Genomic DNA, 27,501 nt, shown 5'->3' with positions numbered 1-27,501 from the left:
ATACTTATGTGTGTGTTTTTAAAAAATAGCAGGGATAATTATAAACCTAATACAGACTGTGAAAATGAATGTCAGATTTCTATAAAGTAAGCATAGGGAATATAGTCCGTAATGTTGTGATAACTATGTGTGGTGCCAAGTGGGTACTGGAAATATCGAGGGAAACCCTTTGTCAAGTACATGGTTGTCCAACCACTGTGCTGTACTCCTGAAACTAATACAAAATAATATTGAATGTAAACTATAATTGAAAAAAATAAGTAAAAAAGAAGAAAAATGTCAATTTCTCAATAAAAAGAACATGAATAAACAATTCACAAAACAGTGAATATTTGTAAACAAATATTATTAGTAAACAAATACAAAATAAAAGTTTACTTTCTGGTGTCCAAAAGTAAACTGAAATTGCCTTGATATAATGTCTTATTGTCTATTAATTATATTAATTGGATATCTCAATCTATGTTTTTTAAAATGTATGTTTTTTCAAATTGCCTACAGATTTGAACACATCATTTTCTTCCCCACACTTTGATCTCCTGGTTTTTTTAATCTCATTTTTCCCAGCTTCATTGAACTATTATTGAACATATAACATGTACATTTAAGATGTACAGCATGATTTGATACACATATATACTAAGAAATGGTTGGTTAACACCTCCATCCCCTCACATAAATTAACATTTAAGACTCACTCTCATGATAAGTTTCAAGTACATAATACACTATTGTTCATTATGGTCGCCTTGCTGTACATGAGATCTCCAGAAATTACTCATCGTCCACCTGGAAGTTTCTACCCTTTGACTAGCATCTTCCCATACCCCCACTCCCAGCCACTGGCAGCCACCATTTGACTCTGTTTCTGAGTTACTGTATAGAAATGTAACTGACATCTGTATATTGATTTTATATCCTGCATCTTTACTGAATTCATTTATCAGTTCTTACTGTTTTTTGGTGTAGTGTTTAAGATTTTTTAAGATCATATCACCTACAAACAGACAGTTTTTCTTCTTCCTTTCCAATTTAGATGCCTATTGTTTCTTTTTCTTGCCAAATTTCTCTGGCTAGGACTTCCAGTACTATGTCGAATAGGAGTTTTAAGAAAAACACCCTTGTCTTGTTCCTGATTTTGTCGGTGAAAGCTTTCAACCTTTCACCATTGAGTATTATGTTAGCTATGGGTTTGTCCCAGAGATCTTGTCGTCTGTGCATGCAATCTCAATCTCTCTCTCTCTCTCTCTCTCTCTCTCTCTCTCTCTCCCGCAGAGATGGGGTCCAACTCAATTCCAGGAGCCATAGATTTGAGATTGCCAAAATTAGCTGCAAAGAAAGGAAATCGGACCAGAAAAGTATAATAAGAGGAAGTTGGCATCAGTATAAAACTGATGACTCATGGCTACTAAATTCATTAGGACTTTAAGTGGAAAAAAGAAATGTCTTAAATGGGAAGGGTGGTCCTCATGGGTACAAAACAAGTACTGTTAAAGGTTGGACGAGTCTGCTTTCATTTTGCCAGAGATTCCGAAGGTGATTATAGATAGAAACAAATGCACAGCCTTTCCAGCTCCAGGAGGGCTGGACCAACAGGGTGGGTTTGTGTGAGCAATGCTTTTATTGCCTTTGTTGGGTTGGATGGGAGCCAGTAGGAGAGAGCTCAGGTCAGCAAGTGTCCACTGAACCCCACCTCTCCTCCTGGGGGAGGAGGGAATCTACCCTGAACATCTTCTAGGCCAGCCATGGGCAAACTACGGCCCGTTTGAAACGAATAAAACTAAAAAAAAAAGACCGTACCCTTTTATGTAATGATGTTTACTTTGAATTTATATTAGTTCACACAAACACTCCATCCATGCTTTTGTTCCGGCCCTCCGGTCCAGTTTAAGAACCCATTGTGGCCCTCGAGTCAAAAAGTTTGCCCACCCCTGTTCTAGGCCGTTAGAGCTCATAACTTTGTGCCCAGATGGCCATCGTTCTGATGAGAGGGTTAGAAAGCCAGGCCTGGGGTGATTATGAGGGCTCCCCACTCTGAGTCACTGAGTTTGCGTCCCTAGGGAACGAGGAACCAGAAAAGAGAAGTATTTTCCCTTAAAGCTTGAGTCGATTCAATTCAGTCCTTGCCTTAGTTTCTCTGTTAATCTTCTTAGCTTTCTTTTTCTGCATAGACCAAATTTATATCTACGAAATCAAGCAATTTGGGTGTACATCACCTCCAATAATCAGTCTTCCACTGTCGGCATGAAATGTGCGTAAAGTAGTTTAGCATGGGCGAGTGCCAAGCTGGGGGGACAGAATGAGTCCTGCTGAGTCCTGGCTCATGGCTCCTGGGTGGGCCCAGGTAAGGCACTAACCTTCAGGCCCATCTCCTCATCTGTAACAGGAGATTTGCAGACAAGACTACTTCTCTGAAGGGGCTTACAGTAAATACAGAATGAGGAAAAATGAATACCTGCAAGCTTTGAAGAGCTGTAAAAACACACGTGAGTTAGTCAGTCACACATTTTGGAGTTCCTGTTATGTGGCTGGAATGTTGCTAGAGGAGACAACCAAGCATAGGTGAGCCCTAGGGAAGATGGCTCCGTCCTCACTGAGGCTGTCTGCGTTCCTCGGTGGTAGAGGATTCCTGGGTGGATGATTAGAAGTCATCTCAGGATCAAATAGGATCAAAGATACTGCTCTTTTCAAAGTTTTGCCCTGGCCAGGTGGCTTGGTTGTGAGCATCGTCCCATACACCAAAAAGTTGCAGATTCAATTCCTGGTCAGAGCACAAGCCTAGCTTTCAGGTTCGATCCTGGTTGGACGCATATGGGAGGCAACTGATCAGTGTTTCTCATACCAATGCCTGTCTCTCTCTCTCTCTCTCTCTCTCTCTCTCTCTCTCTCTCTCTCTCTCTCTCTCTAAAACACACACACACACCAATGCTTCTCTCTCCCCTCCTTCCTCTCTCTGAAATCAATAAAAATATATCCTTGGGTGAGGATTTAAGAAGTTTAAAGTTTTTACTAAGAATTACTTTGTGAGATAGCACAAGGCAGTGGACTGTCTGTGTGCTGGGGCTTGTATGTCCTCATTTTTCAAATCCTTTTGAAGTTTTCCCTTTGTATTTTTCCTGGTTTTGCTTTTGTGGACTCATATTACAGCTTTTCTTGCCATAAGAAGTGTGAAATCCCGTTATCAAGATGTTAAATTATGACATTTATTTATATATTTATTTCTTCAAAGATTTAATAACAAGATCCCATAATAGGTCTAATCACTGCTGTCACTTTGAAGTAGTGACGAATGTAAACAATATTTCAAAATACCTGCAACAACGGTAATGTGATATAAAGTTACAGGTACTGCTAATGCTTCTGTGGTTTGTTGCCTGAATTCCTAAGGAAGGAGAATGCTAAATATCAGACATTAATGAAAATAAAGTTACAGAGTTGGTGTTTTTTTTCCTTCGCCTAGTTCATGGGAGCCCTGATTTCTGATTCTGCCCCTTGGGTTAAGAACCCTCATCCTATTCCTCTTCGAGCCGTGTGATATCAAACATACATGGCTAAACGTGTGCCGGTTTTACTGATTTTCCACTGCATCTGATCATGTTTCAGGGTCTGGATTCCAGCATGATTCTCACACATGTAAACCCACATGCCCCTCCAGTGTGGAGAGAACACACGGATTGGCGGAAGCGATTCACTGCAAGTCTGCAAGGCTGCCACTCCTGATCCCCCTTTTCCCTTTCAAATGTAATGAGAGCACACACGGCAGAGGAGGCAGCTTCCCCTCCAGGATGCCTGTTCCTGAGGCTCAGCCCTCAGACCTCTCTCTGCTTTTGACACTCATCCTTCACTAGAGAACCTGTGTGCCTCCTGCCGTGGTCACACCCAGAGGGCTCAGCTCCGCTGGCTCAGGGGCAGCACCTGGGGGCGCTCAGCCTCATCTCACCTCTGCAGTGGGACGGGGTGCAGGGAACACAGAGTTAGGGGCAGAAACCTTGGGTTTTAGTCCAGCTTTGCACGTGCTGCCTGTGTGATTGTGGGGAAAATGTAAATTCTTAGAGCCTGGGCTTCTTGAAATACAGTAGGGGTAAAAATAATCCCTCGGAGGCTGAAAAGACACCGACTTGTACAGGGTAAGGCCCAGAGCCACTCTGGCTTTGGCCACATACCTGCACCACCCTGAACCTCAGTTTCCCATCCTGGAAATGGGACAGTAATATCTTGTTCAAAGGAGTGAATGTACTAGAGCAGGGGTCCTCAAACTACGGCCCACGGGCCACATGCAAATACAAATATTGTACTTGTTCCCGTTTGTTTTTTTACTTCAAAATAAGATATGTGCAGTGTGCATAGGAATTTGTTCATAGTTTCTTTTTAAACTATAATCCAGCCCTCCAACGGTCTGAGGGAGAGTGAACTGGCCCCCTGTTTAAAAAGTTTGAAGACCCCTGTACTAGAGGTTGGTTAAGGCTTCTGCATGTGCCTGGCCAGTGCAGGCGCTCAGGGATACCAGCTCTGCTCCACCTAGCGCCTCAGGACCAGTCATTTCAGATGGGCGTCGGGGGAGGAAGGGAGACAGTTTCTGCTGTGTGTGTGCGTGTGTGTGTGTGTGTGTGTGTGTGTGTGTGTGTGTGTGTGTGTGAGAGAGAGAGAGAGAGAGAGAGAGAGAGAGAGAGGGAGAGAGAAAAGAAGAAGAAGAAGAAGAAGAAGAAGAAGAAGAAGAAGAAGAGGAGGAGGAGGAGGAGGAGGAGGAGGAGGAAGAGGAGGAAGAAGAGGAAGAAGAGGAAGAAGATTAAAACTGTTTCCTTGTCTGTCCTAGTCGCCTCAGCATTTGGTAGTGATTTTTCCCTAATCGGGTTCAGGAGGTGGAGGTGGCTGGACCCCCAGTGGGGCTGCCCCTCTCCCCCAGGCACTGCGACCTTGGAGCCCAGCTCCTTCTCAGCCCTCATTACCAGGTCAGCGTCTCCTGGAGGCTGGTCCCTGTTGATTCTGGGTGAGCGGGTCTGGGGTGGGCCCCGAGGGTGTGCATTTCCAGCCAGTTCCCGGGTGAATTGAGGCTGCTGCGTGGGGCCCACACGTTGAGCTACTGCCCTAAAGTCTGCGAGCGAGACATTGATAAATTGTGTTTAGCACAGACGGCTGCTCTTCCCTTTGAGGGCCTCCTCTGGGCCATGTTTCGAGTAGCTAAATGTCAGCTTATTTTACATTGGCCGCATTTTCAATGCCGTGGTGAGATGTGGGAGCTTTTTAAAGCCTGCCTCCTAGCAGGCCTATGAGGTACTCTCCGAAAAAGAGTCCTGTGGTCAGAGAAGTCAGGCAAGTGTCCTCCTGTGGTCCCCTCCGGGGAGTTCCCAGTGCAACCTATGACCTCGCCAGGGAGGCCGTGCCTCAGAGAAAGCCACACACCCCCTGTAACCCGGCGTTTGCCACAGCCATTTGCAGCCCTCTGCGCGGTGCAGCAGGAGGTCATGAGCAACTTGGCTGAGGAGGTGGCGGTGACCCCTGCAGTGGTGGAGTACCTTCAGCATGTGACCTTTCACCCCAGGCCTCCCTGGCAGTACATTCTGTCTGGATCTTGTATCCTGGGCAACAGTGACACTGTCTTAACCAGACTGTTGTGGATCCTGTGAAACTGGACTTTGTATTTGCTATCTGCCACCCCAAGTAATTGGCTGGCTTGTTAAAGGAATGTGTGTACATAATCTGAATAGCAAACCTAAAAGCACTTACAAAGTATAAACTCATGCAGTAGAATTTCAGTTTGTCTTCATTCTAGTAAATGGTAGTGTGATACACTTTTTAAAATTCCAGATTATAAAATATTTATAAAGAGATGTATTGTTACTTCCGTAACCACACTGTACGTCAGACTTGACTAACTAGAGTGAAGCCACTGAAATTCCTGAGAGAAGACACAGTTTAATGCAAAAGTAAAAATTATTGTACCAGTCATTTTCATTGTAGAATGTTTTGGGTTTCTTCCCCAAAACTTATTTTCTTAAGGGGCTCTAATATACTTCCTACCATATTTATGTTGTTTATTTTCTCCTTTCTCCTAATGAACATAAACTTCAAATTAGTCAAATCTGACTAAATAAGGTTTTAGTCCTTTGGAAAATTATTCACCCAGTAACAGACACCAGCCGCCCTCCAGTGCCCTGCATATCTGCTCCGAGGACATCTGATGAAGGTCAGAGCCTTAGCTGTTTATCTCCAAGCCCCTCCAGGAACTGACCTGCAGTGTGGGAGTTTACCTGCGGGACCTGACGGTGACTTTCATGCCTTGTTTATGATCACAGAGAGAAATGGAGGCTCAGAAAAGTTTACTGTTTACTGTTTTCTTAGGGTTAGAGTTAACATTAGGGTTAGGGCTATGGTTTTCCAAACTGTACGTTGTAGCCCATTGATGGGTCATAAAGTTGGTTCAGTGGGTAGAGACAGCATTATTTTTTAATGGAATAGGATCAAGCAAAAAATATTGCGGGGGGTCTCAGGGTGTAAGAGTCAGAATTGTTTGTTCTAGGTGTATCTGTGTGTGTGCACTGAATCACTGTGTTAAATTTCCCAAGTTTTCATTGTAGCTCATGGTCAAATGTGGGAAAGCCATTCAGTAGGAACTATTTTAAGTAGTTTCAGAATACAGAAGATTTCCTAAGTTAAGATTAAACTTTTCCTCCTTAAAGTTGTAATTTGACCTTACCTGCCCCCAGGCCTCTCTGTGTTCTGGCCATGCCTTTTATCATCTACCTGCTAACCTCAGTGGGTGACAGCCATGCTCCAGTTGGCATCCCCCATGGAATTCCTTTATGCTGTTAAAGAATGCTTCAGCTCTTGAGGGTGACATCCAGCTCTTAGAACTAAATGAGAGTTGGAGCCCTTTGGAGGCAGTGATGGCTCAAAGTAGCGATGATCAGACTGGTGCAATTTGTGGAGAATTTACCCCGAGAGAGAAGGGGCTGTGAGGGGCTGGTGCCACCAGTGCCATATGTCACCAGAATTCTACCGCACTTTGATCAGTGCCCGGTGCCATGTTAAGTATTTTGAATATTAAACCTGAAATTGTTCAGGTGCAACCCAATGTGCTGCTTTTTAGAAGACAGAAACTGCCTGGGTCCCTTCTCTGTGGCCCCTACCACCCTATGTGTCTGGTGCTCACTTGTTTTGAAATTCCACTGGACAGATGCCCATCTGTGCTCAGCTAACTTCCCATCTTCCAGCTCCCAGCCAAAACCTCTGGTCCTGCCCATCCCCCTGCTGTACCCACGCCTCCAGCACCAGGTCCTTCCCTGCAACAGCTCTGCTTAAATGTAGGCCTTCGATGAAATTCTCATCACTTGTTTCACATTGGGCCCCAGCTGCCTCAGACTGATTGGCTGCCTCGAAGACAGACCACTGGCTTCTCTTAAAGCCAATCCCTCTGACTTCTCCATGTGGGTTTTGGACTTAGCCTGCCCTCCTTGCATCTTAGAGTTGGGGGGATCCAGGTCAAGAAAGGAGAAATCACTTGGCCAAGGTTATGTGGTTAGGGGGAGACAGGGAGGTTTGCATTGATCCTGAAGAACCAGAATACTCTATGTGCATCGGGGTTCCCTGGCACACTGACCACCACCTCACCTGCTTTCTCCACACCTGTTCTCTCACCTATGGTGTGGGGTTTGCATGCACACGCCTGTCAACCTCTTAGGTGCAACTTATTGTATGAAGTTCAGACAAGCATGTCATGACCCTGGGTACTGTTTTTAAGTTAGTAAAAGTGTGTCTTTAATAAAGATCCCCTCATAATTTTGTCTCACACACTGTTACAAGAAATTCCTCCTAGCTGGTCATTGATTAGTAAAGTGAGTTAGTCTCAACAAGTCTGTCTGTCTGTCTGATTTTCTTATAAACCAAGCATTTGGGTAAATTCACACAATTGTGCCATAGCCATAAATGGTTTGGACTTAGAAAAGCATGAGCTACTGTTAGGGGCCCAGGCTTGTGAGTTTGGACCCTGGCTTCCCCCTTATTAGTTGTGTAGCCTTGTGCAGCTTATTAAACCTCTCAGTGCCTAAGTGTCCTCATCTGTAAATCGTGACTGATGATCAGGCTGTCGTGAATATTACATGAGTTCATGTGTCTGCAGCACCTAGAATAGTTCTGGCAGAGTAAGAGAAAACGGTTAGCTCTTATTAGAGTGTGCTTGTTATTACTCCTTATCTCCTTATTTTACATTAAAGACCTAGAACTAGAAGGAATCCTCAAGCGCTATAAGTAGTGTCATGGAATATTTAAGGCATGATGTGTTCAGTAGCTCACCTCAATTCCTAGTCCAGAATCGGATGTCACTGTGGTGACTCCTGTCCCACCTGATAGCACATTCGAGAAATGCTTAGTTTCCAGGGACCTCACAGGACTTCAAGGGCAATAATTGCCCGAACAAATGTCACTGTGTTGGGGCTCATGGAACTAATGTTCCACCAAGGACACCTGGTCCAGCTCCTTCACCTGACCGAGGGTTTGATCATTTCTAGAATTTCCCAATACGTAGGTACATCAAATAATTCCATGAAAATCAGAGGTCACTTTATTTATAAAGCTGCCTCCCTCCTTCATGACCTTTTCGTGAAAGGTTGAACTGGGTTGGAAAGGAACGTGAGAGTCTCAGACCAAAGTTGAGTTCCCCTTTCTCCATCAGAAATGCCCATGGTCCACCAGGCTGGCACAGGTCCTGCCTGCCGATGAGGGCATTCGACCTTCGGTGGGCGCTCCTGCTTCACCATGAATGACAAGGCATGGACTGTCTCACCACCTTGCTCACAGCAGTGGGGCGGGTGCAGGCTGTGGACCTGGAGCCTCTGTGGGGTCTGAGGAGGTAGAGGAAAAGGAGGAAGGTGGAAAAATGGATTCCCTGGAATGGGTCTCCTGATAACTCATTGTGATTTCTTTCAGCCCCCAGGGTAAAACTCTTTCCAAATGGATAAGCTGCTTTCAACTGGACGTAAAATCTGGAACACAATTGAAACTGGGAAAATCAGTACCCCAGAACGGTGGGTGCTGTGGCAGTACTGGCCAAAGGGTTCCATGCAAATGCACTTAGGAAACATGGGTTAAGCGAAGCTAATCTGGTTTCCTTAGGAAGTCAGGGTCCTAGTACATTTCCGTGAGGAAGATATAGGAAGCAGTGTTTCAAAACTCATTGAGCCGAGGTTACTCGAGTCACCTTGCAAAACGAGAGTTGGGCAGAATGTATTTGGGGCCACAGTCCTGAGGATTGTACACTTGGCAGGTGTGAGGAGGACAGTTGCCAGAGAACTTGAGGACCCAGGTTCTTGTCCTGACTCCACTTCCTCCCAGCCCCGTGACCACAGGCCACCTGGCCTTCTTCACCTGTGTGCTGCCCGCCCTGCACACCTCACCGAGGTCTCTGGAACTTGGACCAGTGAGCTCTGAAATCAGGGGAAGGCCTGCAAATGTAAGACACAGTGATTAGCACACATTTCTCTCAACCCAGAGAGGCTGGGCAGGGAGCCAGCATTGGGGAGAAATTCCCTGTTTGCCTGTTTTATTTTGTCTTGCCAATGGTTTTGCCTAAACGCATGAATCAAATTCTACTCTGTACGGATAAATATACTAGTACAGAGCTGTCCACAGCTTCTCTGTGTAATCCCAGAGTAATGCCTAGCACTCTGCTTGCCCCTTGACAGCTCTGCCGCCTTGTTTGGTTCAAATCCATGTCTTTCTTGGTGCAGATGGAGCAGTAGTCAGAGCCTCAGGGAGGCAGAAGTAGAAAGTGCCCGAGTGCCTGCAGGGCAAGTCATGCCCAGTCTGGAGGGCTGGGAAAGCTGCAAAGGTTTTCATATTTTCACTCTAAAATCCATAAGCTGGCAAAAATTGGACTGATGTGAGGCTATTTATAGTCCTTATTTATCCTGCTTAGTGTCATCTCCATACATTTTGCTGTAGAGAGTATTAATGGGTTTGAATATGGGGTGCTGCCTCACACCCCTCGGGGGGGGGGGGGGTCCATTATACATGATTTTTGCAATATGTTGCCTTTATAAAACTTGAGAAAATCTGAATTTGGAAACTTGTCTGACCCCCAGGGCTCCAGATAAGAAATTGGGGTTCTCATGGAAACGCTGAGGCACCAGGCCCAGGTGAAGGTCAATGTCACCATGCTGGCCCAGCGTTTGAGGAACAGGCTGTTCTGTTAGTGGGTTCAGATGAGAGATTGCCGCACCCTGTGACTGCTGATCACTGTCCTGGCACCTGGCCAGAAGCCTTGGGGTGCTGTGGAACCCCTCCCTGCCTCCTCCCTCCCAGAGACAAGCCAGTGCCTGGCCCATCGCACTGCGGAGCCCTGCTCTCTCCTCCACCAGGGCTCCACGGGCTCCCTAGTACCCCACACCCAGGCTTCCCTGTAAACGAACAATTAGCACGCACCCAGGAAGCTAACTACCGCCAAAAGCCAGCCATATTTTATGAGCCTTAGAAATCTTGTACCAGTCCATTATGAATTATTGAGTTAACACTGTTTATGTATAGCAGGGGTGGGGAATGTCCGGCCTGTGGACCATATAAGTCTCATGAAATCATTTGATCTGGCCCTGCCAAGGCATTAGGGGTGAATTAATTAAATGTTTGGCCAAATATAGCAGGCTAATTTTTAAGTCGATAATTTTGTATGGCCCCAAAATGATACTATAAATATCCAAGTGGCCCTTGGCAGAAAAAAGGTTCCCCACCCCTGATTTTTATAGCAACGTCTTAATAGTTTAATAATTTATTCATCTCTTAAGGATCCTATGCAATATTTTTTTTGAATTGTGAGGGAAGAGTCCTTTTAGAACTAACTTCCCTGGGCTACTCTTCCCGTGATGCTTTCTGAACTCTAAAACAGAATCCCACACAACTCTTCCCAGGTGTGGAGTGCCTGACACACAGCAAACTGGCCAGCCCGCTGGGGCCGGCGCTTCCCTCCCCTGCCCGTGCCCAGGGCCTGCAAGGCTGTGGAAGCCAGCCAGCCCTGAGACGCAGACCTGGCATCTAGTGTCCCACACTGGTTTGCATGGATTAGGAGACAGTATAGAGGCCTAAGCATCATTCATATCGTTTCTAAAGGGAAGCATATCCTACATCAAAACAGGTGACGGCCCTGCTTGGAGAGTGCTCTTCACCGTGAGTGTGGCCTGCTGCCCTGGAGTGAGTCCTCACCAGCCCTGTCCTCTTAGCGTGTGCTCTTAGGTGCCCGAGTTAAGTGGGAGGGAACGGAAGCAGCTCTCTTTCCTAACACTCAACGTGCAGATGACCAAAGCCAGGACTCAGGGTGGCCATTGGTAAGGAGAAGCAATGTTCTAATTAAAGACCTGGATCCTTCAGGTATTGGAGAATCCAGCATGGTAAACTGTCTGTGTTGAGGTGGACAGAGTGGCTGCATAATCTTTATCTTCTCCAAGCTCCAGAGAAGATGCCTTGGACATTAAGTTCCCCTTTGCTTTGCGTTGGTTTTATTGTCATGAGTGAAGTCACACTTTATAAAAAAGGATGTCAGTTTCTTCACCAGGTTGACTGCTTTTGAGCCTGGGCCTCAGTCTGATCACCTGTACTTTTTGAACCATTCCAGATTTTTTCTATGTTTTCAGTGATTTTCAGAGAGAGGAAGAGAGAGGGAGAGGGGAAGGGGGGGAGAGAGAGAGAGGGAAGGAGGGAGGGAGGGAGGGAGGGAGAGAAGGAGAGAGAGAGAGAGAGAGAGAGAGAGAGAGAAACATCAATGATGAGAGAGAATCAATCAGCTGCCTCCTGCATGTCCCCTACCAGGGATGGAGTCCACAAACCCTGGCATGTGCCCTGACCAGGAATCGAACCTCGACCTCCTGGTTCATGAGTCAAGGCTGGCCCCATTCCAGATTTTTAGGAAAATATGCCAAGAGTCCTGCAAAGAAATCCAGCCCTTATTGGTAGTTTCCAGGAATTGCCAGGAAGATGGGAATGTTGATGGGTTTTTTTTCCTATTAAATTTATTAATTCAGACTCTCAAAAGTGTTCTTACAAGACACTCCCTCTCTTTCTCCTTATTTAAGATTCAGTTTGTGGTTCCATCATCATTCTCAAGTTTGACTTGAGATGATCTGAGAAAGTACCTCTTAGCCTGACCTCTCTCTTAAAAGGGAGAAAAACTGTTTACTAGTCTTCAAGTTCAGTCTGGCTCACGCTGGAGCACGAGCCCATTTGCTTGGTTATCTCCCATCACCAGCAGATCCTGCCCAGCCAAATTGCAGGTAACAGAGGTGAATCCACCTATCTCGGATCGCTCCTCTGCAAGCCTTGAGGCTCTCCGTGCACAAGGAGTTACGTGCCACAAACAACCCCAGTTAATCACCTGGGTTCATTCCCTCCCTGCACAGACTGTGCTGCTGACGCTCATTCGGTGCTGATGGCACCTGTTGAGTCTCTCAGTGTTCCAGACACTATGCCAGGTGCTGGGGACACAACAAATTCAATCATTGACCTTGACCTTGAAGGGGAGCTAGGTGTGTCAGAGCCTGCACCATAGTGTGATAAATGGAAAGTTCTTGTAGAAATACAGCTGGGAAAGTCAGTTCATGTCACAGGGTCAGGGAAAGCAATGAAAAGATAACACGTGAGCTCCTTCTGGACTGGTGTTTACCGACTGGCCAAGCTCGAGGCCTACAGGCAAAGAGAGGACCAGCATTTCTTCTCTGCAAGATGAAGCTCCTGGAGCCCCAGGAACGTTGGGGATCACTCTAGAAGTCTGTGTCTCACAGGAGTGACTGTGCAGCGTATGTAAGCTGGTGTGCTTTTGAGAGTGAAAGGAGGCACTGTTAGTAATTACACAGGGTAACTGGTCAAAGAAGAGGCAGCAGGGGTTGGCTGTTTTTTTCTTCCAGGAAAGGACAGGAAGACAAATACGATGCCATATGCTTTGCAGTGATTGTTGAAGACTGCAGTACAGAGAGTGTTTGTACTTATGTCACCGATTCTCGTTTTAGGACTCCCTCACAGCGCTGTTACTAAACCTACAGATGCTGGGTTTGTCTTTATATTCAAATGAGCATCTTTTTGCAGCAAATGCTGAGGAAAAGCAACAGATTGCACCTTGAGCTTAAGAAGAACTCCTGTCTGGGATTCATGATAGAACTTCTTTTAAGAGTGTTCCCGAGTTAGTGCCCCCATTCCATCGCCACCTGCCTCTCTGAAACAGGCAACACAGATGCTGACGGTTTTATCTGGGTGCTTTGTTCACAGACCTCGTTTGAAATACTGCACTCTTGGTTTCCTAGGGAAAGCCTCCTAGCAAGGGAGACCGTGCACCCACGTGCCCCAGGCAGACTCTGTGCCTCTCATCTTCCCAGGTTTCCTCCTGGGTATTACTGGTCCTTAGGGCCCTTCCTTCCCGTCTCCATGGTGACCGCTCAGTCATCAGCTGCTATAATCCAGGTGATTGATACCCACTCCTCCAGAGCAAGGGCCGAGGTGCGGATTTTCTGGAATAGTTCTGGTTTCCAGTATTCTTTCCCTTGTCCACACAAGGCCTTCTGTTTGTCAGGCAGTGTTTTCTGGTTCTGGCTAACAAAATGCAGAACAATGGGGTTATCTTACCTACAGCATGTGACCTGGGAACAAGGTGTGACCTGGGTCCATTAGCAAGGACATCAAATCTGTTGTGAGTACCCGATCCACCCTGCAGAGCCCAGCGCCCTGGTGCCCTTGGGCCCCAGGAGGGCGTTCCCTTCTGGTTGATCACACCGGGTCTCCAGTACCCAGCCCTGTGGCTGGCACTGGTGGTTGCTCAGTAAATATTTATTCAATGCACAGGCACGGGCACAGTGTTGACGTGCAGGGATCCACATATACGGACCTGCCATGCCCTGGGCATTTGGGCAGCTGTGCCAGAATCAGCTCTCTAACTGAGATCTTTTTCCGTCCCAACTAACAAACCACTCCCTGCTGGGGCAGCAGGTGTTAAAAGGAAGAAAAAGGCCCATATCCTCCTTTCCCCCAACCTGAGCTGGCATCTAAATCATTTACATTGGTTGTGGTGCTTACCTGTTGGTCGGTAACCCTGGAGGCCTCTGAAATGTGGCCATGCTGTTCTCACACTTCCCATCACTCTCTTGGAATAGATGGGCCTTAGGTGCAGACTTACTTGCCCATCAGGTAGAAGGAGAGAGGCCCTGGTCTGAGGGCTAGGGAAAAGTGAGAATCAGGAAATATTGGCTCTTCTTTGATTTCTTCGACATTAAGTTTATATTTAGCCCTAACATCCTTCAGAGCATGTCACATCCAGCCTGCTGAGAGATCAGCAGGCTGTCTCCTCCTGGCCACCCTCTCTGTGGCTGTGGTGTACCTTGGCCTGGTAGGGGAAGCCCGGGTCGCTGGGGTTCAGTCCTTCCCTAAGCCCCGACTCGGTGCACCTGTGGTGCTGGAGTGTGGCCTCAGGTCACGGAGGGAAGCCATCCTCCATGGGTAGGGAGGTGCTTCTCTGCCCCCCTTTTTACAAGTGTGATAACCACCTCCAGTGAATGTGGATGTGACCTGGATAAAGCTGCTGCGTTGCACATGCTAAGCCCTCAGAGTTCTCTCCTGAGTCTCACCTTGTGTGTGCTGTGGGCCTCACACATGGGGGTGGGCTGGGGTGGGGCTCTCAGATTGAATGGAAGTCATCCTACCGCACTAGCTGGTTTAAAAAGTAAGCAGAATTGGTAGTGGGGTTAGTTTTCTACATACTTGACATGGCTCCTCTTTTTCTGTTAATTCCCGAAAAGGCATGAAGGCATGGTGTGGTCTGAGGAGGGTCACAGAGCCAGGCAGCACCTGAATTGACTGTCCGCCCGACTGGGGAGGGACTGTGGCTGCCATGTGTTTGGAGGGTGGATTAAAAATATAATCACTAGTGAATCCAGCAACAGAGAAGTCCGGACGATCTTATCAGTCACTCCAGGTACTTGACTTTAACCTAAGCTGTGTTTAGTCTTCCCAGGACTTTTGACTTTTGCTGGATGCAAAGCTCCCTAAGAGAGGCCCCCTAAAAGTCCTCGAGAGCAAATTAAATCTGGCATCTCCTGTGATTGCTGGATTTTCCACCACCCATCCTGGTGATGCTAGTCTCACTTCAGGTCAGCCACCTGGACTTCCAGAGACAGAAGTAGGCCCAGACCACATCCGTTTTTGGTGTCTGCTATTTTATTGAATACTAGAGGCCCGGTGCACGAAATTAGTGCACAGGGGGAGGGATGGGGTGTTCCTCAGCACAGCCTGCACCCTCTCCAATCTGGAACCCCTCAAGGGATGTCAGACATCCCTCTCACAGTCCAGGACTGCTGGCTCCCAACCACTTGCCTGCCTGCCTGCCTGATTGCCCCTAACCGCTTCTGCCTGCCAGCCTGATCACTCCCTAACCACTCCCCTGCCAGCCTGATTAATGCCTGCCAGCCTGATCACTCCCTAACCACTCCCCTGCCGACCCGATTGCCCCTAACTGCCCTCCCCTGTCAGCCTGGCCACCACTAATTGTCCTCCCCTGAAGACCTGGTCATCCCCACCTGTCCTCCCCTGCTGGCCCGGTCACCCCTAACTGCCCTCTCCTGCCGGCCTGGTCACCCCTAACTGCCCTTCCCTGCAGGCCTGATTGCCCACAACTGCCCTCCCCTGCTGGTCATCTTTGACCATATGGGGGCGGCCATCTTGTGTGTTGGAGTGATGGTCAATTTGCATATTACCTCTTTATTAGATCGGATTAACATGTACTTCTTTTTAATAGGAATTCTGCTAGCAGTTGTCTTATCAGATTTTTTTCTATGTATACATTCATTTTCCTTTCTTAAAGCTCCTAGAACAGTGGCTCCCAACCTTCTGGCCCTTTAAATACAGTTCCTCATGTGACCCAACCATAAAATTATTTTCGTTGCTACTTCATAACTGTAATGTTGCTACTGTTATGAATCGTAACGTAAATATCTGATATGCAGGATGGTCTTAGGCGACCCCAGTGAAAGGGTCGTTCAACCACCAAAGGGGTCGTGACCCACAGGTTGAGAACCACTGTCCTAGAAGATATGTCCTTTGTACTTTGAACCATGGACACCCTCCTCCCCAAAATCACCCATTATAAGACATGACTCTTGACCCTAAAGATGCCTAGTAGATCTGGTTTCACAATATACATAATAAATACTCTAATATTTTAGCACCCGTCTGGTCAGCATTAACTATTCATTGGCACTTTCTTTTAATTGAAATTAAAAAGGAAGACACTTAAACAAATGTGTTCAGAATCAAAGATGGGATAGTTTTAAGTGTAAATGTTACTGAAATGAAGTAACATTTAGAACTTCTAATACATATCTGATAGTTGCACAGGTTGTATGATAACTATGCACAGTGTTCTCTGGGTGTGTGGGAGAGCAGGGTTTCCCTGCGTAAGGAGCTGTGAGCAGGCGCTTCGGAGGCAGAGCCTAGGAGCCTCTCTGACTGTCAACTGCTCCATGAAATAGGGATTGTTCCCATTTATCAGGTAGACACTGAGGCTCAGAGAGGCCTCTCGTCTCTGGAAGGGATTCCTATAGCCTGGACAAGGTTTTGTCCTGAAGTCACGGCAGCCTCGGGTCATTAGGTCAGAATAAGGGAGCAGAGAAAGCCACTGCTGCCGCTGACGACTGAGGTTCAGTCCTTTGTTACAATGCCCTTTAACAGAACCACTATAAACTCCGTGTCCCAAACCTAGAGGGAATTGGGGTCCAGATTATTTCCTCTTGGATTTAGAATGTAAAGCACTTAGGTTGTGTTTTATTTTACTTTAGTCACACTCACTGGAGAAGTACGTATTTCTTAGGGAAAAGGGGGACATACTTGTCCTGAGGTGCCAGTAGCCCCTGCCCAGGATGTGGGCTCTCACTGTCCTCGGCCTGGCTGAGCCTGGCCAGCCTGAGCGCCCGGTAAAAGGGCCCGCAGTGCCATCTTGTGGGAGCTCTCAGCCTCTGGAATCAGTTGGAAAAGAGAAACAACCTTGACTGTCAAACTTGGGAGAATGACATTGCAAAGAAATATTGGGTGCAGTCGAGTAAGATGTTCCCCTCTGGTCACCAGCCACACTAAATATTATTTCCGTGTCTAGAAAATTAATAACCCAAATAAATGAACACCACGCTGGAAAGGTATTGCAAGAACTAAAATGACTAGAAAAGATTTGTTTTTCATCTATTTACTAGGAAATGTATTTAAAATCACCGCAGGGGGGAATATATTCTCCCGTGAATTCCATGGAAACACAAAGCCACAGGTTTAGAGCAGAATCTGCTTCTAAGTTGCCATACGGCTCTGTCCTTTCTTAGGGGAGTTGGCAAGAGGATGGTTTTTCCCAGGTGTTCATCATGCTAGCGGCCGCACCCCAAATCGCCCACCCCATCATTGTAGGAGAAGCACCTCCCCCACCTCCGCCCCCGAGACCTTGCTGACTTTGAGCTAACAAAAGCAAATTAAATCGCGCCCCTTCCTTTGGTGCACGGGGCCCTGGCATTGTGTTCCCCTTCCTGTCATACTTGTCGTGAACAGGTGCGTGCACCTGCACACACGGACCTCAGCTTAAACGTCACCTCCCCAGATCTGTATTGGCTCCCCTCTGTGTATTAGGCCCCACAAGTGTATTTAGCAGAGCACCTGCCTGATTCTTTCCTAGCATCATCCCAATTTAAAATTTTAACCCCGACTCCTGCACTGGCGTGAGCTCGCTGAGGACAGAAGCTGTGCTGCCCTCGCTCTCTCTCTGGCCACAGGACGGGCTGGGCCAGCACTGTCAAGCCTGTGGGTGGCATTGTGGCTCCTCCAGGCACAGGGAAGCCCTCCATCCCGTCAGTGGCGGGGTGCACTGTGTTTCCATTAGTGGGGCTGAATTTGGGGGAGGCAGGGTACCTCCCCATCCCCTGCATAGATTCCCCAAAGGCCGCGTGGTCTGGGAGCAGTATGGTGCCGGTTAAATGAGGTGCCTCTGTCATTGGGCATCAGGTGAGAAGGGCCCCTTCTCACAGAACTGTGACCTGCTTGTTGGAAAATGAAATCGAGACTGTGACACAGTTCTCTGGGCCTGAATGTGTATGACAGCCGCTCCCTGACTCACAGGCAACTTGGGCTTTCAGGGAGATTTTTAGGGGGAAATCCCTTCTGAGTACTCAGGCTCTTTCTTACCAGGAGGGGAAGGCGTGCCCCATGATGACCTTCTCCCAGGTCCCCATGTAGCCTTTCTGGGTGCCTCAGTGCTGCCGATGACCACATGGGAGGGAAGCTGGGCTGCCAAGGTCAATTGAGACTGCTCAGAGCTGGGCAGAGAGCGTCACGTCACCCGGGGCCTGCACCAACAGTCCAGGTATGAAGTCTTAGGGCACTCGAAGACGTCAAGTACTATGATCTCAATGATTTTCCTAGTGATTACACATTGGGCTGGTAGTGTTTTAGGTAAGTTGAGTTGAATAAAATATATTGACAGATATTTCAGTGATCACTGTTTTAGAGTTCAGGGGAGTTTTATAAATATGAATTCCGTTTCTCAGCTCTGGGGACTTTCATTTAAAGATGAGATCACCAAACTGGTCCTGAGGGTGTCTGCATTCCCTGGGGTCACCCATTCACAAAGCATTTTCTGGCATTTCAATTCTGCCTGGCTGGAATGCCTATAAGGCATACACTTTATCCGTCAAGGAAAATAAATAATAGGCAAGTTTTGTTCAGGAGAGATGACACTGGTAAGACTTTGGTGTGTTCCTTAACAGGGGTACCCTGAAAACCTACGTTCATCAAACCCTCAGGCCAACAGGCCAGTTGTGGAAGCTACAGTTTCTGCTGATGTATAGGAGGTGTTATTTGGGCTCTAGCCCCCACTAATTCTGCCTCACTGCAGTTTCTTCAATTTTAAATAAGTGTGCTTTTTAAAACTGGGGAGGCCTGAGGATGTGGGAAGGCAGGAGTGATATTTTTCAGTGACTCTGTTTCCTGAGAGAAAGTCATGTTGCATCTTCAAAACAACAGCTGTCAGAATGATTTCCATCAGATTAAATAAATCCTCGGAGCCATGATCACAGTTTCTAGAATCTTGGAAATGTAGGTTATGCTTTGCATGGAACCCTAATGGAATTGAAAATATGCGTGTTTTTGCAAACATGGTTTTGCAAGCAGACGCTTTACCAGGGTTTCTCATTTGTGAATTTTGGTTTAAGCTACCATAGCTCAAGGAGTTGAGGAAGAGTTTTTCCTGTATAGATGTAATAAACAAACGCTTACCAATCTGAGATGCTATTAATTGTAGGTGAAAAAGGCAGTGAAGCTCAGGGCCAAGCTGGATGGAACGCGCAGTGCAGCGCATGCTCTGTCAGCGTGAGGCTGTGTGGTACAGGCAGCGCTGGCGAGTGTTACACAGGAGGCAGCCGCCCTGTGTCCTCACCATCGAGTACGGCCTTTCCAGTTTTAGAAAAGAGAAGAAGACTTTTCTGGGGGGTGGGGGGAGTTTGTGTCACAAAGACCTTGAATGAATGCTCAGTAGAGATTGATATTATTTCTTGATGCAGAAAAGCTTATTCTTAAAATTATCTGTTAAATCTAAACCACAGTGAGATACCACTCACACATTAGGATGAATACTATCCAAAAAAAACCAGGTAATAACAAGTGTTGGTGAGGTGTGAGACACCGGAACCGTGTACATTGCTGGTGGGAATCTGAAATGTTGGGACTGCCGTGGACACCAGCACGGTGGCTCCTCGGGTTAAATACAGGATTAACACATGGCCTAGCAACTCTACTTCTGAGTGTCCGCACGGAAGAATTGAAAGCAGGGTCTCAGATACTGGTACACCCATGGCCATAGCATCATTAATCCCAACAGTCCAAAGGGAGAAACAACTTAAGAGTCCATCACAGATGAATGGATAAACAAAATGTGGTCTATCCACACAATGAAATACCACTCAGCCTTTGAGAAGCAAGGAAATTCTGTCATGCTACAACATGGATGAACCTCGAAGACGTAATGTTCAGTGAAATAGCCAGCCACAAAAAGAGAAAGACTGTATGATTCCACTTACACGGGGTACTAGACTAGTTGAATTCTCAGGACAGAAAGTAGAATAGCAGTTACCAGTGTTTAAGGGAAGGGAGACGAGGAGTTATTGCTTACTAGGTAGAGTTTCTGTTGATGATGAAGTTCTGGAAATGGATCGTGGTGATGGTTGTATAATAATGTGAATGTACTTAATGGCACTGAATTGTACAATTAAAAATGGCTTACAGGTAAATTTTTTAAATGTTAATTAATTGCTGAGCTAGCTGGGGTTTGCAACACACTTGGCAGGGAGGGGAGAGCTTGCGCTCTGAGGAAGGTGGTGTAGCAGAGCAACACAGCCTGGAGTCTGCCCTCCAGCCTGGAGGAGACTCTGCAAGTCCAGCACAATTCTTCAACGTTTTTTAAAAACACCACAGAAATGGTGCACTCTTGCAGCAAGAACCTCTTCTCCAGCCTGCTGGATCCGCAGGACTATTGCCTTCCCTCTGGGACCAACAGGCTCTTCTCTGCTACACTGTCCTTCGAAGAGTAGAATCCAAAATGCCCTCAAAACTCAGCAGCTTAAGTGCTAACGAGTCTGAGTGGGTGCCTCTTTAAGATAGGGGTCAGCGAGGAGAATCACCGTGTGGCCCTGAGGTCTGCCCTCAGTCTCTGACTCCCCTTAGGGACTGAGCTGGGACTGGGGGGGGGGGGGGGCGGGGGGGGGGGCAGTGGGGGGGGGGCGGCGTCCTCTTTAGCCCCAGAGTCCAAAGTGTTCTAGCCATTCAGCATCTTGTTGTGACTGTCTCCTTGAGAGGCTTGCTTGAGGGGAGATGCTAAAGTGGGTGCCAGGAAGGTAAGCGCTATACCTGCCATGGGCATCAGAGGGCAGCAATGAGGCTGCAGCATCTGCCTGCATTTTCTGATGTCCAGGCCGGAGCAGGGTCACTGAGACCTCTGATCATAACCATCCACACACACATTTCCCCAGGCATGCTCAGTCAAGACCTAGGACCCGCCCTGGTCGTGTTTAACGTGGGAGACGCCCGGGGCCAGAGTGGGAAGAGTCACCACTGAGGCCAGGGAGGCCACCGGTGGAAGTGTGGGGCCCCATGGCGGGGTGCCGCGGCTGGAGACCCTTTCTCCGCACACACGCACACAGGGGTGAGCAGGTGCTGGGACAGACACTGCGGTGGGTGCTGCAGGCTGCTGTTCTGCCTGCAACAGAGCCAACCCTCTCCCAGGGGCCAGACACTGCTAATTCAGGTACAATTCTTTATAGTTCAGTTCTGTGCATCAGGGTCATACACATCGTAACAGAGAGAAGTGACTTTAACTTTTTTCTGTTTGTCTGCTTTTCAACAATACATTGAACATATATATGTAGAGAAACAGGATATGTGGCTCTTGCTGCGGGGGGAGGGTGTGCCTCTGTTTCTGCCTCCAGAGGCTTGATGTAGGTTACAAAACCAACATAAACTGGCAATGATGGAAGTAGTCATGGGCTCGCCGCGCCTACAGATGGCCAGGCTTTACTGGAAGGTGATGCTGCATAATTATCAGAACAGAACCATCTCTATTTCAGGTCCTCCTAGATTCTAACATGTTTGGGTTTGTCTGATTCTCAACTATGAACATGTATGACTTTGGCCCTATGTCTATCCCCTCAGTTTTGGTGACAGTGGAGAGCTCAGTAGGATAGAAGATGTTAACGTTGACAATAGCTTCGGAAGGACCTGCTTGGGGTTCCCTAGGGGCCAAGAGTGCATTGGCTCTGGGTCTTGCCCCTTAGCAGCTGCTGGAAGCCAAGGGCCCCACGAGGACTGTGGAAGGGGACCCTCAGCTCACAGAACAGGGAGCTTCCTAGAGTCTCCAGTTCATCCAGTGTGACCCTGATTTACTGCTTCAGGGACGCCTGTGTCTGTAATCTGAAACCAAAACCACTGGGCTTGCCCGTAGTTACAAATTGAGGACTGAGGATGAACCAAAGAACAAAAGGAAAGTGCTTTCCAGCAACTCCCCTGCCTGGCCTCCCTCAGGAGGACTCCACAGGTGTCCTGAGCCCAGCGGCCAGGTGGTAGTTGTGGTGAAATAACCCTCCCACTTCTCTTCCCTCCTCAGCCATGCTTATTCCCTCCCCTCAAACTGACCTCATCCACCTGTTGTCGCTGCCACAGCCCCCTTTTGTGAGTTTTCTGCTAAATTGTCTTTTCCCTTCTTGTCTTACAGCCCGCCTAAACCCACCGTGTACATCTCCGGTGTCATCGCCCGGGTAAGAGCCTTCATCACATGGGCCTCAGCGTGAGGTCTTTCAGTCCCTTGTCTTTGCTAACCCCATTCTGCCATGGGGCCAGTGGTGTTCTGTGGTCTCCTGTCCACGAGCGCATAGTGGGGAACTAGGGACAGAGACGGCGTGGAGCACACAGCGGGGGTGGGAGCAGCTGTCTCTCCTCCTCCTCACCTGTCTCCCTTCTTTTTGGACTTGGCCAGGGACCACAGCCACCCACCGGCCAAGTGCTTCTGGGAGACTGAGCTGAGAATGCTTTTACATTTTTAAATAGTTGAAAAAATCAAAGTAAGAAGTCCATATTCATGACATGTGAAAATTATATGCAATTCAGATTTCAGCGTGAAGTTTTCATGGCACACAGCCACGCCCATCATGTATGCATCGTCTGCAACTGCTTTCATGCTGCAGTGGCCGACCAAATAGTTGAGGCAGAGAGTATGACCCGCAACGCCTAAAATATTTACTACCTGACATATTATAGAAAGTGCTTGCCAACCCCTGGTCTAAACACATGGGCTTTAGTCATACCCTTTACAAAGAGCACCCTCTTGTGGAGAACCCAGTGTTCTGTAACTCCAGCCCTCCCACCAGCTAACTCCCATTGTGAGGAGGACACGCTAACTAACACCACCCACAGTTCTGTGGCTCACAGTACAGCTGAGCACTTAGCATATGATGTGTGAAGAAAATGTTGCTGGGGACAGCTCACCACAGCCGTGCTGAGACGCTGGGACAGATGAGTGGCACGTCTACTACATGTGAGAAAAGTAAATGCAGACACAAGTTTGAGGTCAACCATGGCCAGTTGGTTAGCCGGAGCAGCCCTGGCGGCAGCCTCACAGGCCCTGTGGCACCCAGTGATTCCTCCCTGGAGACAGGTACCTTCTTCAAGGCTCGGCAGGTGAAGACAGGTGCTGTCTCACACCTTACAGCCCTGCCCTTTGGTATCCTTCCCGGCTCACAGCTGTGGTGGCAGATCTGAATGGAAGGCCTGGATTTGATTCTGTCAGGCCCCCAGTTCAGACAATTACAGGAGCAGTTCTAGCAGAAGAAAGACACCCAAACACATGTAGTTTCCAATCTCAGACGTGTGGGCAGAGACAGCCAGATCCTCACCTTCTGGGTGGTGTGTGGGCCTCAGTGCCCCTCCGCTCCCCAGGGAGCTTCAGGGCCCCCACAGGCCAGGGGACAGGCTCCTGCCTGCCCACAGGCCCCCAGTCCATCACCCACGCTGCAGGGACACGGTGGACTCGGGGTTGGGGCCTTGCTCCTGAATGAACCCAGCTAGCCAGCATTGATGACGCCATGCCTTCCTTCTGTGTCTCCGACAGGGCGACAAGGACTTCCCCCCGGCGGCTGCCCAGGTGGCTCACCAGAAGCCCCACGCCTCCATGGACAAGTACCCGTCCCATAGAACCCAGCACATCCAGCAGCCTCGCAAGTGACCGCGAGGACCCAGCGCCCTCCCCTGCCCTGTCTGGTTCCCGACATTTGGTATTTCCCCGGCAAAGAGAACTGCATTTTCTTCCAAACACTTTTCCAGTGGGAGATCTAAGGCAAAGCAACGCGCCCTTCCTTTGCCTTACATTTCCAAATCAAAGCTAGAAACAGACCCCAAACCTTGTTCCCAGGGAGTCCTGTTTGGTGAGGGGCCGTTAGCAGAACCTGCCGAGTTTTGAGCAAAATGAAGTTGCTCAGAGTTTAGCTTTAGAACTATTTGAGCCACTGACTAAAAGTCCTGCCTGTGGTCTTAAAAACAAAGGGGCACAGATGTGGGAGGGTTGGATTGAGATTAGGAGGAAAGCTCAATCGTTTTATGCTTCTGAGCACTAGGACAATCAAATCTTCACACCTAAGGGAGCGTAAGAAATGAGGGTGTTCATTACGGGGGTGGGTTTCAGAAAGACATCAAGAAGACTTAAAACAGACCACAGCAACCCTGAACGTCACTCCCTGTGCGACCAGGGGTCCCTGTGCAGGGTGACCCCAGAAGGACCAAAGAAAAGTTTGCCTCTCTGAGATGGCTCTGTTATTCCAGGAGTCATCTTGCTGAAAAATTAGAGGGCAGGTAGTTTGCCCGAAGGTAGTATCTCTGGGAGGAGATCTCAGTGTGGGTCCCAAGTCCAGCACTGCCCCGCCTTCGAGGCAGCCTGCGCCCGAGCAGTCGAGACAAACTCGTGTTTGTCATCACTCACCTCTAGAGCTGTCTCTGAGTTCTGGAAGTGGCCACTGGCCAGGCAGACGGATAGCCAATTCTGGACACACAGCAAGAGCACAGACTGCATGGGGAGAGAAGTGAACGCAGAGAGAACAGACTGAACTGCCCTTTGTCTCCCTGGGAACAAGAGACACCACATTCCATTAGAGCTAGAAAAGCCTGTGAGCCAGTGGCCCAGCTGTCCAGATGCCTTCTGCCTGTGCACGTTTGCTGGGCCCACCTTCACTTGGGCCCGTCAGATGACCCCGCTTTCTGCTCATTTCCTGCCCAGAGCTGCCCTGGGCTGCTCTCTGGCTCCGGGCTGCAGTGCCTGCTTTTCTGAAAAGCCAAAGGTTCCTTCAGATCTTCCTGAGCAGAGGCCTGGGGAGGGCCCTCCCACCAGCCACCCCACTTGCCAGCAGTGGCATTTGCTGCAGGCCAGCAGTGCGCTGTGAGCAGCATGCCCGCCACCAGCCTTGCGATGCCATTCAGTCCAGAGCTGCGATGAGCAGGGGTGACTCAGACCTAGGCAGACCCATGCCCTCCCCTGAGGGAAAAGCCCTGCCTGGCTTTCTGAAGGCCGTGTCGTTTCCTCCCTCTGGCTTGCAGAAGCTGGAGTCTAACCTTCAAGGTACCATGTGATCACATCTGATATTTCTTAGTCTGAGAGGTTGGTATACACCAAGGCTGGCTTTGGAGAGGCACACTCTTTGGGCAGCATGGTCGTGGGGCACACGGAGCAAGCAGCTCCCCACCCCCACCCCACCCCACAGAGTTGGCATCCCAGAAGGGCGCTGAGAGCAGGCAGTGCAGGTCAGGCCTGTGCAGACCCTTGCACCTTCCGCTACAGAAATGTAGGCGCGTTGTTGATACCTGGGTTTGCAGGCAGGAGCGCCGTGCTGTTTCCCAAGGGGCATGTTCATGTACTTGTAGTTGCACCTGGCATGTATCTGTGGCTCGCTGAAAGCATACTGTTTCCTCAATGAGTACCAATTGTTAACTTGAAGAATAATACTGATTATAATAAAGCCCCTGCATTTCTCCTCATGGCTTGTTTTTTTCTTACATTTCAGAGATTTTTCTCTTACATTTTACTAGGGTTGCCAGATGGTTTCTATAGAAACACAAACATGCATGCATGATGGGTATTTTCACAAACTGTTTCACAGACACAAAGTCGGACTATTGGACGTGTGGCACCTTGAGTCTAATCATCTACTTTAAAACGTCCTAAAATGGAAAAGCTTAAGGCAGTTGATTAAAACACCCTGCTTGGACCTAGCAGCTGGCCCTGTGCTATGGGCCCTTTGGGAACAGACTTAGGGAGGAACAGTTAGCAGGAAGTCTGGGGTGGCTGTGAGCAGCTTTTGACAAGCAAGATATTCGCCTCTCTTCTGTAACCCATATGAGTGGGATGCAAAAATAATCACAACTATCCAACCTTGAGGTCCACAGTCAGATCCCAGACTGACACTGGGAGGTGCCCCACTGGTCAGGGGAGGATCTGGGGTGTGTTAGGATCTGGAACACTGACTCCCCTGCACACAACACACACCCGAAGCGGAACAATACTGCTGCCCGATCACAAGCTAACAGTGGACACACACATGAGCCCGTGTGTGCGTCAGCGTGTCGTGGAGAAGCAGCTGTAAGGCAGGGCTACAGGAGGGTCTGGGTGGGGAGGGGAGACATTGCCAGACCCAGCCAGGTTCTTAATTAATTAATTATTTTGAGAACATCTGCCGCCTGCCCCGGCGGCCTGGGGTGCTCTTCTGCTGTTCCGAAGCTTTTTCCAACTTGACAGCTGCTGTGCTGCTTAAATGCTGCTTCTTACAAACCCAAAGTAAACCTTTTCCCCCCAAGACCTGGCATCCTGCTGGCCTCTGCAGAATCGAAAGGAGACAAAACAAAAACAAGGAAACAGTGCGTTTCGGAGCCCTCCCAGGAGGCGTCTACAGCCATATGCTCCTGGAAAACAGGGTGAGTGGGTGGTGACGCTTAACCAAGAAACTGCTTGGGATTTCTCCTCTAGTTGTGTTAGCCAGGGTTCTCCAGAGAAACCAAGCCGATAGGATGTGGATAGTAGGTAGGTAGATAAATAGATATTTGTTTTAAGAATTGGCTCAGGTGATAATGGAAACTGTCAAGTCCAAAATCTACAGGGTCAGTCAGCAGGCTGGAGACCCAGAGGAGAGCCGGTGTTGCAGTTCAAGTCCAAAGGCATCTTGGGAGCAGGGGCAGGGGAGGTCAGTCTGTTCTACTGAAGGCTATCAACTGACTTGATGAGGTGCACCCACATTATGGAGGGCACTGCAGCTCACTCCAAGTCCACTGATTTAAATATATATGTCAACCCAAAGCACCCTTACAGAAACCTCCAGAATAATGTCTGACCAAATATCTGGGCGCCGTGGCCCAGCCAAGTCGGCACATGAAATGAACCATCATCACACAAGCTCATGGCTGCTCGTTTTTCTCGAGACCCTCCAAGCATCTGGGGTCTGTTCTCCCTCTGACCAGGTTGAAGCACCTGCATGCCTCACAACATGTTGTCCAACGCCTAACTTCTTCCAAACAGACTTTCTAAAATTCAATTAGGGGCACTTATAACGAGAAAATAAAAGTTTTCTCATCTTCCCTTTTAATCCTAAATATTATTAAAAATCCAACTGCCATGCTTTCAAAAATCAAAATCCAATTTGTCGCCTGGAAAAGACCCCACACAATATGAAATAATGAACTGATGTAATCGGAGGAAGCCCTGAATGAGGTTTTGGATTGCATTTCAGCATTGTCACCTAAAAGGCAGAGCCCAGCTTTTTGTTGCACAAAGGCTCAGTTTCTGTACAAATTGCCAGAGACCCGCGTGTGCCATTCTTTAAATAGAGATGGTCTGGGAACATGGAATGTGCTTCGAGTTCTAATGATGATGTTCATTATCTCCAGTGCTCTCCACCTGGGGGCGACGCTGCCCTCAGAGGATGTGGGCAGTAC

At 48.2% G+C, this 27,501-nt stretch overlaps 1 protein-coding gene across 1 annotated transcript in view; it reads left to right on the top strand.

Moving 5' to 3' along the window:
* Positions 1-25,554, top strand: part of DAP (death associated protein) — a 48,897-nt gene extending 23,343 nt beyond the window's left edge. Inside the window, exons 3-4 of the mRNA XM_070411898.1 lie at positions 22,250-22,292; positions 23,642-25,554. Coding sequence (XP_070267999.1) covers positions 22,250-22,292; positions 23,642-23,755 — 157 coding nt within the window. The 3' untranslated portion in view covers positions 23,756-25,554. The remainder of the gene's footprint in view (positions 1-22,249; positions 22,293-23,641) is intronic.
* The last annotated feature ends 1,947 nt before the right edge of the window (positions 25,555-27,501 follow it).

The sequence above is a fragment of the Myotis yumanensis genome, unplaced genomic scaffold, assembly GCF_028538775.1.
Source record: "Myotis yumanensis isolate MYYU_CA2020_CCGP unplaced genomic scaffold, mMyoYum1.0.hap1 SCAF_4, whole genome shotgun sequence".
Lineage (NCBI taxonomy): Eukaryota > Metazoa > Chordata > Mammalia > Chiroptera > Vespertilionidae > Myotis > Myotis yumanensis.
The sequence above is the reverse complement of the archived record's forward strand: the minus strand, read 5'-3'. Positions and strand labels throughout refer to the sequence as shown.